Source organism: Nelusetta ayraudi, unplaced genomic scaffold, assembly GCF_046127955.1.
Source record: "Nelusetta ayraudi isolate G7.1 ecotype Tasmania unplaced genomic scaffold, CSIRO-AGI_Nayr_v1 ptg000068l, whole genome shotgun sequence".
In the NCBI taxonomy this organism is placed as follows: Eukaryota; Metazoa; Chordata; class Actinopteri; order Tetraodontiformes; family Monacanthidae; genus Nelusetta; species Nelusetta ayraudi.
In genome coordinates this window covers 1,397,645-1,411,013 of record NW_027466118.1, presented here as the reverse complement: position 1 = coordinate 1,411,013, position 13,369 = coordinate 1,397,645, and the positions used below count along the sequence as shown (strand labels likewise).

The window sequence follows — 13,369 nt, the reverse complement described above, 5'->3', positions numbered from 1 at the left end:
ACCGTCGAGGGGACGACGACTCGGCCTTCACTCCTCTTTCACATTTAGCACGGCGCCGCCAGCAGCCCCGCGACCTCCTGCCCTTCCTGCTCCGCCGGGCAGGTGCTGGCGAGCGTGGCGTGCACGTGGGTGTTCTTTATGTGCCGTGCGTGCGTACGTGCGCGTGAGAACGACCTCGGGTAAAGGGGTTGAGGGACCCGCTTGTGGCAGGAAGCGGCCAGTCATAAGAGCCAGCTGATGAGTATCGCCCTCATCCGGAGCTCCATTCATCGCCGCGCACAAACGGCCCCATTCACCGAAGGGCTCCGGGCCACATTCTCACCCTCGCACTGACTTCACAGGGGTGAGCTGTCACTCACTCCCGAGACATCCTACCTACACAGATGCCAGCATGTTCCTGGGCGGCCCCCACACCCCCCCGACGTCCAACTCCTCCTCCACAGGCCCGTGTTAAATAGACACCCAGGAATAGGCCCCGCCGCCTTTTCTCATCTGACTCATTATAAACAGGCCCGGGAGGCCCTTCTCCCTCCCTGTACAAACAGCCAATCCTCTTAGAACGAGCGACACGCGGCAGGAACGCAGTGTCACTTTAGTCCGTGCCTCGTCCCTCCTGCGGTGAATCTGTGTGACACGCTGGCACCGCCGCCCTGCCATCATACGCGGGGGGGCTGGCGAGAGACGCGTGACACCTATGGGGAAAGACGTTGCGCTTGTTGGGAATGCCGCACGAGACGAGGAGACGTGGAGGGTTGGCGATGTGAAAACGTGATATAGGCGCACAGTTTTAATCTAAAAATGTGTATTTTGAGAAGAGTGAAACGTGATGGAATTAGCAGATGACACTACAAAAGTTTCCTCAAACAGAAACTTGTCTGGGTTTGTGGAGTCGAGCGTTTATTTAACGAGACTGTTTCAATTAAACAGTTTCTTTTTCAAGAAATTTCTGTGGCTCGATGTCAAACTAACAAAGCAGATTATGGAAACGGAAACAGAAACTTTTTGACCAGCGTCACGTCATTCGCAATGCAAGCAGGTGCAAAAAGGCTCGCTTGAGAAATTATAGCATATCCAGGGGATTTTGGCTGAATTGTTCTTTTTTTCGTGGGCATACGCCTCCACAGCCCCGCCCCCTCCAGGGCCCCTTAACCTCACCACCCCCAGCAAGCTAAAAAAGCACAATGTTTGATCAACTGGAGAAATCCCTGGAAATGTCCAATGGCCCAACCCTCAAATTCCCATCAGATTCCCTTCAGACTGAGCGCAGGACCATCTCGTTAATGAGGGCATCCTGGGCTTACATTTCATTACGCAGCTCTGTGGCCGCCTCCCGGACCTAAATGGCTGGAGGCTCGGAAGAGTAGAGGGGGGTGGAGTGAGGGAGCGCTGCGGTTTCCAAACAGTTTCTCTCATATTTGCCTCATGTTGTCTCATAAAATACATCTCAGAAACACCGTTCGGCTGACAGAGACGGTCCATGTCGAGGGGACATTTACAAAAAAAAAACCCTGCACTTTTCACCAGGGAGCCGGTTGGCACAGAGATGAACATGTCGCTTTCTGACAGTGACAGCGTGCCAGAAACAACACAAAACGGAATGTCTGTATATTTGCACGGTCGCTGTCGCACATAATCGCTCTAAATCAACACCGATTCTATAAGCCCGTGACTGAAACTCAAAAGAACAGCTCTGAACAGATGGTATAGCACTTTTTCTGTTTCCCCCCCCCCCTATTTCATTCCTTCCACGGAAGCGCAAAATGACAAGTGCGCAAGTAGAAGCAACTGGCAGCATGAGACAGATTTAATGCATCATCTCTTGACCAGACATCTGTGCTTATTTAACATAATTGAGAGACAGTTTCTTTCCCTTCTTTAAGGCGGTTAGCGGGGATTGCTACGGCCACGACGATGATTGCAGCAATCAGCATCAATCATGATGAGTCCACCAAAAGAAAAGTACGTACTGTACGTATGACAGAATAAAAAGGAGCCCGCGTGAGTCGGCCCATTGGCCACAGTGCAAACTCTGTGGAACCAGTTCATCATCGCAGCGTCCCAGTCTGGGACGTGGAGGGTCAGCGGGCTTCAATCAAGGCCGTCTGAGTCTCGACGCTGAGAGAAAATAAACCATCCCGAGCCAATTAACAGCCTCCCGATGATGACTTATGGATGAGCGGCGGCCAGATCGTAAAACTGTGGCACACATCGGGCCGCCGCGAGCCAATTAGCGGCCTCCCGATGACGACTCAAAGATGAGCGACGGCGAGAACGGAAAAACGGTGACACACATTGACTCGAATGCCGCTGTCATTCCTCGCGCAAATTAAGGAAAATGAATTGAAAAGCATGTGTGATCGCAAACAGGATGAGGGGGAGCCAGAGGTTTCTACACGGGGGAGAAACATTCCTCAGTAAAAACAAAAAAACAAAAAAAACAGCCGACGGCGGGCATCCAGGGACCATTCAAGAAACCTCCTCCGATGTTCTTCCATTATCTCGGCTTACAAGATGATTCCCAAAGCCTTTGCACTGTGGCTGTGCAAAAAAAAGAAAAAAACTTTGTCACTGATTTTTTCCCCCCCTCTTTTTTGCACTGCAGCGAGCCAGCGGCTTCTTTTCATCTCTATTTGTGCTCCCTTCACCGAACAGCATCCATGTTATCAAGAATCCGTGCGGGGCCGCTGGCATCGCCGGGAATTATTTTTGCTTTGTTTTTTTGTTTTTTGCCAACAACATTCAGTAAATACCATCAGCGACATGTTTGGTGACCCCTCAGGATGTGAAAGGTGGAATTGCTGCTTGCAGGAAGTCCTTATTTCCAAGGATCTGTTCCTTTCCTTTGACAGCAGCACGGGGAAAGACGCAGCCACTTTTTACACAGAACGCAGTAAAGTCACTACCAGGCCCACACCAGCACTTTGGTGTATAATAAAAAATGTTGGCACCCGGCAACAGATATTCAGATATGAGTTGATAAGCATCACTCAGATACAGAGAACAAGCACAAATACACTTGTGGCAAGAGACACTCGCGCAGGCGTGGACACAAGTGTCTCCGTTCCCTGCCAAACAGTTGGTGTAATACAACTGATGCAAAGCGGGTCTGTTACTGCATCAAGTACTGCATCCAATCAAGTCACAATAGAGGCACTCAGGAGTCAATAATAAAATAAAACTATACTTGGGGCAAAAGGCACATTCCGAAAGCAACATTTTCCCGCTTTTGCTGTCAGACGAGCTCGTATGTGACACTGCCTGCAGCAGCCACACAAGAGGTAATCAGACGTCTGGCAGACAGATGATGTCACGCACTCGGCAAAGTGAAGCGCCGCATCGTTTATCATAGGATCTCCCCACTCTGATATGCAACTTCACCATAGCGGTTGAGTGAGTGAGTGAGTCAGAGTGCGAATTCAGAGGAGCGAGAGGAGTGAGAAACTGCTGTCAGCATGGCCAAGAAAAAGAAAAAGAAAAAGAAAAAAAAAAACAGGAAACAATTGCCGTCACACTACAGTCGCACTTTTGTGTGGAACAGCTCGAACGTTTTGCACAGTGGAACACAATCGCCACGTCCAGCGTGGAGGAGCTTCCAGCTCCCCGCCGAGGACTCACATCACCTGCCAAGCCGAGCGGTTCCTTCCAACTCTCATCATCCCCACCAGCCTGAAACACCACCGCGGTTCTAAAACAATAATCCTCCCGAAGGCAAGTGGTCGGAGATGATGTGCACGGCTCCCCCTTCTGATACCATCTCCTCTACGGACGAGCTCGCGGACATGTGGAAGGTAATGGGGCAGCTTTAAAAGTTGGAATGGCTTCTGTGTGGGCGTGAATTCACCTCAGCGGCGCGTCTGCGCTGAGATCTGCAGGCAGGCAGGCAGGCAGGCGGGCAGGCAGATCATCGCTCTTCCATCCAAACCCCCCAGAAAAACCAGCATTACGGTTTTGAACCTAAAACGTGTCGAGGTGTTTTTTTCTCCCCACCATCTCCTCACACACCGCACCAGCAGGGTCCTCATCTTGCGCTGCGCACCTTTTGTCTCACCTCCTATTGCAAGGTGCAAAGGCGCACGGGTTTTTTTTTTTTTCTCTCTCTCTCTCGACAGAGCTTTAAAAACGAAGAGACCTGTTAAAAGCTGCCGCTGCGCGATGATGGATGTTTTTTTTTTTTTTTTTTTAATTTGACGCTGCAGAGGTTGGAGCAAAGAAATCATTATGTTAAAATAAAAATCCGGCTGCGGGGAGGGGAAAGAGGAGACGCATCGCCTACGATCCCACGCAACAGTTCCAGCAAGCATGCAGGGGGAGGGGGGGATAATAAGACAACAACAAAAAAAGCCGTTCACGACAAGTTAGAATGCCTGAGGAGCAGACAGCGCAAACCCGGCAGCAAGGTGCAATACTTACAGGCGTATGTCATGGAGAAGCTGTTCCCCATCTTAACCATATCCACCTGCGGCACCAGTTTGGGGATGTCCTGGTGGTGCGAGAGGGCGAAGCGAAAAACCTCATATTCGTGCGATTCGGTCGGGAACAAGCCCCCTGTGGAGCGGCAAGAGGAGGAGAAGGTGAAGATGAAGAAACAGACATATTGAAATAAAAGTTGAACCGGGGCTTCGAGCGGAGGCGAAGATCTCCCGGCGCGTGCCTGCGCGCCACCCTCACCTATGTTGATGTTACTTGGGAAACTTAAGCTGGAAGCCAGGCACATCCCCAGCAGACTGGTGAGGAGGACGCTGAGGCTTCGCCGCATATTTCCGTTTGCATTGGCGAAGGGGGGGCGAGAAAAAAAAAGGGAAAAGCCCGAAATATCCAAGCATTAAATGAGGAGGGGCTCGTGGGGGGTCCCCCGCGCCCGCGCGCGCCAAGTTGGACCGTGCGGCGTGCAACCCTCGGTCGGTCGGTCGGCCGGTCGGTTCTCCCTCCTTCCTCGCGCTCCTCCTGCGTCGCCGCCCGTCGTCTGTTCAGAGCCGCATCTCCGTCCGTCCGCGCGCGAGGCGAGGCGAGGCGAGGCGAGCCGAACCAGCGAGAGCGCGAGCGAGAGCGGCGACGGGCGCGTGCAGCTTCCTCTCGGTCTGAGCTCCTTCCTTCCTTCCCTCCTCTCTGCTCTGCTCTGCTCTGCTCTGCTCTGCTGCTGCTGCTGCTGATGGTGATGCTGATGGTGATGCTCTCGCGTCCTTGGCTGCTGTTGTATGAGAGGCAGAGTGACTTCGGCGCACAGCCGCACTGCAAAGGAAAAAAAAAAGAAAAAAGCAAAACGCAAAACGCAAAAAGCCCGCCTAAAAAACTGTTGAGTCTATAGGTTTTTTTTTTAAATAGTCAAAACAGAGACAGAGATGTTTTCTGTCTGCAGGAGATTCCACTCCTCCTTCTACTCTTTTTCACATGATCTGTTGTCAAGCCGCCGCAACATGATAGAGGACAGGAAATGGAACGCGATAGGTATTTTTTCCCCCCCTCACAGCAACACAGGGCAACATATCGCCCCGCAGAATGACTCCTTCTGCCTGTCAAACTTTAGCAGAGAAAATTTCCATTTGTGTCTTGTTTTGGGTGGCGCACACACACACACACACACACACACACACACACACACACACACACACACACACACACACCACAACTGCAACGTGATGCTCTGTTCTCGTTTCCACTAACTGGGACAATAAAATCCAGCATCAGCATTTGAATCTCCTTTCTTTTTCTTTTTTTTCTCCGTAACACCCTCATTACTCGATTCCAACGGACTCGAGTTTAAACACTGAATCTGAGTTTACAAAAAAGCAACCTCCAGGGTTGCTATTACAGTTCTAAAGTGCGACTGTGTGAATGTATTTATAAAGCCACAAGCCATGTTTGGCGAAAAAACAAAAATGCTGTTTCAAAGAACTGGAGCTCTCGCTCTCACCGTCTTAATGAGCAGCGCATTCGCATGCCGATGACTCAAACCACTCGGCAGGACTTTTTGTCCTCGAGACACAGGATGCAGCCCATGTTGACTATGTTGACATATAGGCAAAGTGCCAAACAAACAAACGTTTATAGTAGTCAAGAGGAACTGACGGCAGTCACATCACTGTGTGGAGGAGGTCAAATCAGCTCAGTTAGAATTGGAGATGAGCTTGTGCGTCAAACCCACTGAGGGCGAGACTTTTAGTTCAAATCCCTTTTTTTCTTTCAACAGAATCGGAAGATCTGCAAAAAAAAAAAAAAAAAACATTGATCAGAAGAGAAAATGAGAATACATAAGCGGCAGGTGAAAATATAGACCTTTGAAATAGGAATGCTAGAGGTAAACGGTTCTCAGGCCCGCTGCCTCATAAATAAAAGTGTGGTCATCTTTATTTCATCACTTCTCAGAACGCTAAAGGTTTGCCTGACACAAAATAAAACCTTCCAGTTCCTTTTTAAAAAATATCGCCATTGTTGGAAAGACAAGATGCGGGACAAAGACGGAAACGCCGTCCTTTTGTTCACAGGGATGATAATCGTTCATAGATCATCGTGTAGAGTGTCTGTCTCGAGGTTTTTAATAGAAGTGAATATGAAGAGTGTAATGAGGCTAATCCATCAAAATCTGCTGCTTCCACTTCAGTCTGGGAGGAAAGGGAGGGGCCAAAAAAAAAAAAATCCATTGTGTTTTTCCGATGACTAAGCCGCTGCACTTGTGGCGTCAAGTACGTGTGTGTGTGTGTGTGTGTTGCTGCCTGAGGTCAAAAACAAACAAACAAAAACATGGCTAGCACGTGGTTGAAAAGGTGGCAGTGAGCAAAGTGAAACAATGCAGGCATATTATGTTACAGTACGGTATATAGAAATCACTGAAGAGCTGCCAAACAACAGTGACTGAAACTTTGTTTCAACACCTTCATGGTGGAATAGTAAAGTTAGGAGCTGTGGTTGTCATATAAACAGCAACAATAGTAACTAAGCAACTAGATCATAACTTTCTAGCAACTGGCAGTCCAATAGACTGCAATAACAACCAGAAGTGGATCACAATAACAACCTAACTGGTTGTAAATCAAGACTTAGCGCACGGTGTTTTGCGTACCGTCTACTAATGTATGTGTGTCTGTGTCCCACTGAGGATAGAAAATTAGGTCAATGCTTTAATTCATTAAGAGAACAAGCCTAAAAAAAAAAAAGAAAAGAACACCGGATGTGCTGTAACAAAACGAGCACAGCGATGAATTGAAATTGTTGACTCTTCCTGACAATAAACCGTCTAGTACCAACCCCGAGTAGTGGCAGCGTCACCGAGACTTCAAAGGCCAGAATTCTCACAGAGCCGTCTTGAATGGCTCGCGACGAGTATCATTTTTATTTTCTTTTTTAAAGATGATCTTTATAAAGAAGGACCAATCAGCGTCCCTCGAGGAGCAAATGGGCGGGAAGCGAGTGGTGCACTAGAAAGCTTTGCATGGTTACCAACTTCAGCGATCCGCCTGCTCGACTTTAAACGCAATAGATAGAACTTTCATCCAGCAATGTTTTGTGTGGGACTCTCTCTGATGGATTTAGGAACTATTTCATCAAGTGCCTATAGGTGGGTGGGTGATTTTTGAGCCTATGGGAGCGAGCCGCTCTTCCCATTTATCGAAGAGAACCGAGAGAGGAGCAGCCAAACGCAACGGACGGAAGGCTGCGAATGAGAGAATGGTCCCTCCGTCACGCTGAGGTGATCAATCTTCACGCGGCGCACAGGAGCCAGCAATAGATCCTGGGTTTCTTTTTTCTCCTTTTTTGGCTTGTTACTCGCTTTGTCTGCACCCTTGATTACTGCACTTGTTGACTGACAGACAAACGCAGACAGTGGAAGCGCAGCCGGCTCGGACAAAGGCCTGGCATTAGCTCAGAATCGATAGCGGGGCGGCATACTGGCCGGCCGGGAGTCGAAACCCGCTCGGCTTCTGCTCACCGCCTTCATTTGGATGAGTTATTGACGCGGGGCTTAATTGGAGGCTCAAGTAATTGATTCCAGTAGATCTGCTCAGAGTCGCTCATAAGCGGGAGGAGATTTTAGAACGCTGTCAATCGGGAAGTTTCGTGACATTTTGAATTCTGCTCCGTCTGTTCAGCAACTTTGTATTCTTCAGGTGTTTTCTACCCCAAGAGCAGCGTGCCACATGATTTGGTTACACGCAACCTTGCGTCGCCGCCGCCACCTGGAGTATGTCACGTTTTTGGGAGGGCTGCTCTCGACAACTCGAAGGGGAAATATGAATACTGGGAGCAGATAAAGCATTGCCGGAGCACATGAAGTCAGATGTGACTCCTTTGTGCGGTGACAGCGAAGTCAAACAGTTGCCTGGAAACACGTTTAAGTAGGAGAAACTTTTTTCCCCCCCCTCATCAGTGTGCCTGAATACAAGGAGTTACAGTTCTTTTTTTTTTTCTTTTTTTTTTTTTACAAGCTGTAATTACCACCGTCTGGAATAATCAAAAATATATATATATAAAAAAAAAAACAGCCACAAAACAGGACGCCCAAAAAATGCAGCAATTACGATTTTAAGAAAGTTTAGGGGGGAAAAAAAATAGTTGCCTAGCAACATTACAAAAAAAACCCGCCAGGGTTTCCTTTTCTTTCTCCAGAAGATCATAAAAAGGCAGAGATGCTGTAATGACTCCCCGTGAATGCACTCTGTTAGGTGAGGGAATCAAAGTGAGTTGTATATTCGACCGTTCCTGAAGATTTTATTTTCTTCAGCTGGCTTCAATTTTACTTGCAAGAGAAACTTGTCACCCGCTGCAAAAGGTGCATCTGGTACAGCAACAGTGGAAGTGTCTGGCGGGCGACCGGGTCGGGTGGCAGTGAAATTCATTACCTAATTCGTTCAGGTAATCGAGATGAGAATATCAAATGCATGTTTTTGTATCAACCGCCGCCACCTCAACACAAGCAGGGGGGGGGGGTTGAGACCAAAGCGAACAGAACATTCCTGACCTCGCTGTCTTCTGCCACACTTGAATTTTTCATACCGCCGTTAAAATCAAATCCATCTCTGTAATCGCGGTGAAAAACATTAGCATAACCCCCGAGAAGGATTAGATTTCCGCCCGGGGGGTGGGGGGGGAGAGCGTTTCCATTATGGAGAGACTCTCCTTCTGTGTACAGGAAACGCGCTCCATCAGAGAGACGCCAAGCATCAAACAGGCGTGGAGGCGCAAAGAGTGAAACACCGCCGAGTCTGGAACAATCCTGCTACCCTCTCGTCTCCTCCGTCCCTTTTATCACCATCCAGGTTTTTCTGCCTCTCTTTCTCTTTTTTTTGGGGGGGGGGGCCCGACCCGCTGGATCGCGCGCTACCTGCATAATTGCCTTTCCCCTCCACCGGTCATGGGGGAAGTGGCGTTCTCCCAACGTTATCGTGGTAATGCTGATTGATGGAGTCGATGGCTGAGCGGTTACACAACATCGAGCGCCCCCCCCCCCATTCTGCACACAGACATGACAAATTTCGGACAAAACAAATTGTAACGGCCCGGGGGGGGTTGTGACTACCTATAAGATCATGAAGGACATAGAGCACCGCAGCAGCAGCAGCAGCAGCAGCAGCAGCAGCAGCAGGAGGCACTTTAGGTGTCCATTGTTGCAGTGACGCAGGGGGAGGATGACGAAGAGGAACTTCACAGCTGTGGCTGCCTAACAGGGTGTGAAAGGGAAGTCTGGATAAATCAGCCAATTTCCAAGCCTTGGCGATGTCTTTTCACTGATCCTTTCCAGACCGAGAGGAGCACCACCGCCGAATCGTCTCGGGCTTTTATAACAGTAATTGCACAATAAAATCCCTGTAAACATGTTGCGTAAGGTGCAGATCACAGTGTGGTCATTTATTTAGAGGGCTCATCGAAAGCATGATTTATTCATTATCATTAATTATTAAATATTTTCTTGAAAATATTTCTTGTTCATGAATCTTTTTGTAATTATATATTGTGCAGTCCACAGCTGATCAATCTTCTAATAATAATGTTACAATCTATACCAATTGTGTTAAAAGCATTTTTTTAATGCTTTAGGTTAGAGTAACGCACTACACCTGAAGTTGACTCATTTCGCCCCATTAGGCCACTTTGTCTTCTGGTCTTTTCAGGATGGAGGCACCCAAAAATGGAACTGGCACTCCAAAGGGGCCGCTTCTGGAAACACAAGCTGTTTTGTTTTTCTTTTATCCCCCTTCTTCTTCTCTCTCTCCCCCCGACTCCACTCCACTCCACTCCGCTGCACTGCATACGTAGCTTGTGGCCTGTCACGAGAAGCGCACAGATGTTTCTAATGACGCTAACAATGGCGCTGTTTCACTGGAGTGTCGGGAAACCACGACAGCGTGACAGCGCGGGTGTGCAAACAGTGGCGGCGCGCTGATGGAGGAGCAGCTAAATAATCCCATTAGTTACACCTGTGCTTCTCCCACTGTGACACGCTACAGCGTCTGCTGTCAATAAACATTAGGAAAGTGAACTCCGGCTACAACAGCAGAATCCAGTATCTTAGCCAGCTAGCGTGACACCCGTGACACTGCTGCTGCTTCTGCTGCCTAGCGTACGTTATTTCCAGGGATGTCATGAATATGTGATGACCAAATTAATTACAACACTGTTGTGTAATTAGAGTTAACTAACAAGGCAGCTGGTTGTTTCCTAATTGCTTTTGCTGAAGAGGAAAACAGGTCTTGTTTTGTCGATATGAAACCTTTATATTCCCCCTGCACCCGTGCACACTGTTCGTCCGGCTCGTTTGAATTTAATTTTCTCTCTTTTTTCCCCACACATTAACGACGATGTCGCCGTAACAATGACAAATCCGAGGTCTGCCAATTGATACGTCGTTTGCTGTGACGCCTTGTAATCACTTCAAATATCCGTCTCGCCGCGTCCATTCTGTTCCACCTCCGCGAGAAAAGCATTAACGACCAATCATAGCCAATAAATGATGCGTGCGGCTAACAGGGCGGACCCAAATCAGATTAGGCACTTACAGGGGTGGCCGAAAGGAAAACAAATGATTAGCGGGACCTTGAGCTGTCAATCAAATAATTGGCCTTGGTGTTAGCAGGGAGCCGCTTGCTAGCTTCAGCCGTTTGAGGATGTAAATTAGAAGAAAGTTCGGAGCAATTGGCTTTTGGCCAAGGGGTCGTGGGGGGGGGGGCGTAGGAAAGTGAAATTTATTAACTTTCAAACTATTGTGGACAGCAGACTAATTACACCAACAGCATCGGTGGCCCGACACAGAAAGCGTTCCACAGTTGTGTTTCTGGAATTTCCATTATGGCAAAAAGGAGAGAGAAAGCGAGGAAAAAACGAGTTGCGAGATCATTAATCTTGTGATTGTGAAAACCTCCCTGAGGTGTCACTGCGAACACATTCCCCATCTCTCTCTCTCTCTCTCTCTCACACACACACACACACACACACACACACACGTGTCAGCAGGCCTTACGGGTGATGAGACTGAGACTCTCTCCATGAAATTAGCCGTCCGTCTAATATTTGCTCGCGCGGGGGGAAATCAGCGCTCGGCACCCCCAATCAATTCCAGCACTTGCGTTCGCTCGCTCGCGCGCTCTGACGCCGGCGACTAACATTTTCGGGGCGGGCAGGTGCGCGGCACCACGAGCTCGTTAAATCAGCGGCGGCTAATGATCTCGGCGGCTGACTGACAGGCTCGGAGGACTGGGAGCTCGTTCCGAGGGTGGCAGAGGTGGGAAAGGTCAGCGGGGCATCCCGGTGGAATGAGGATGGAGGCGGCGGTGGTGGAGGCGGGGGAGGGGGAAAGCTGTAAACAAAGGGAAAATAAAAAGCAGCTGGCGCAGTTCAGGTTTGCATTTGAACTTTGTTCTCATACAGAACAAACAGTCTCCAGCGACGCAGACTCAACACTTCATCCAGCCTCCGAAAAGTTTCCCTCTTTTGGGGAAAGAGACAAACAACCAAACGAGGAAAAAAGAGAAAAACGCAACAACAACACGCACACACACACACACACACGCACGCACAAAAGTGCCCGTTAAGCGTTGGGAGACTGTGCTCTGCGGCTCACATATCTGCGCTTTGATCACATGGTAGAGCTGTTTACGGCACAACACTCCAACGGAAGCCGCCCCCCCAGGTGCCCCGCGGTCGGCTCGGAGTTGTGATTCAGCCGCGAGCCTCGGAGATAGCGCGGCGCTCTCAGGGCGGCGGAGCAGACAAGTGTGAGTAATACAGGTGAACGTGGCCGCGGTCGGCGAATCTGGAAAAAACCAGGTCACACACACACACGCACGCACGCACGCAAACACACACAAACACTCACATCAGAGGAATTCATGTTACTGTACTGTGCTTTTGCTGCATCAACACATTTATTCCCCCTCCTCCCCCACCCACTTCTTCTGCTTTTTTGTAGGGTGGAAACCAGCTCCCAGAATATTTGCATGAGGGCTCCTGCTGACTGCCAGCGCATGAAAATGAAGAAAACATCTCCCTCAGGCTTCCGCGAATTTGTTACGTTTGGACAGAGACACACTCAACGTGTTTTCTCAACCTCCCCCCAGTCCACTATCTCTCTACGCCGTGTTGAGCTAACCAGCTGCTGGTATCAGCTGCGTGTTTAAAAAATTGTTAATCCTTTAATTATAATCCCTAAAAACCATGGTTCCTGGTGGCTGGCGCACTGAGGACAACACTCCTGGAGCGGTCGGCCTATCAGGAACGCTGCCTTGCATGGTTGCAGCTGATTCCGAGGAAACTTTGACTCAAACGGTCCGTTGCCATTATTGTTACAAAATGACCTCCCTGCGCTCGCAATGCAAGCGCGTCTCCATACATGTGTTTTTCTTTTCCGAGTGCTTTCCGCTTGGCTGTGAACTTGGCATAATTCTTCTCCACTGACAGCGGAACGTGCAAGTCTACATCCTTTGTGGTATAATCAACCTGACGCGCCAGATGGATCCATCTTCCTGCGTGCATCTGGTTAAAGAGGAGCCTCTAAAGCGCTTGAGCGAGGCTACAGTCTGTCACGTCCAAAGTGGGCCAATCGGAAGGCCCCGTGGTGCTGGAGGAGACGTTATAGCTGCACGGTAGCGCCGTCTGTCTGCAAGTAGGAGGAGAAAAAACAACAATCCAGGTTGGATTTGACGTTTCCACTCTTTAAGCAGCTGCCTTTATTTATGACTCACAATAACCCCTTCTTCTTCTTCTTCTTCTTCTTCTTCTTCTTCTTCTTCTTCTTCTTCTTCTTCTTCAATCCCTGGCTGCTCAAGATTCCAAGATTCTGAGAGCTGCCTCCGCCATTGCTTTTACCTTTCAACACTTCACATCACTGCTTCTCATTCCTAATTCAGCTAATTAACAACCATTTGTACCCCACGTGCCAAGT

At 49.0% G+C, this 13,369-nt stretch overlaps 1 protein-coding gene across 2 annotated transcripts in view; it reads right to left on the bottom strand.

The window, feature by feature from the left end:
* The window catches only part of gria1a (glutamate receptor, ionotropic, AMPA 1a), a 68,458-nt gene extending 63,315 nt beyond the window's left edge, over positions 1-5,143 (bottom strand). For both annotated transcript variants that reach the window (XM_076041540.1, XM_076041541.1), the window contains exons 1-2: positions 4,669-5,143; positions 4,411-4,545 (exon numbers count right to left, since the gene is read on the bottom strand). In XM_076041540.1, the coding sequence (XP_075897655.1) occupies positions 4,411-4,545; positions 4,669-4,756 (223 nt within the window). In that variant the 5' untranslated portion in view covers positions 4,757-5,143. The remainder of the gene's footprint in view (positions 1-4,410; positions 4,546-4,668) is intronic.
* Positions 5,144-13,369: the final 8,226 nt, after the last annotated feature.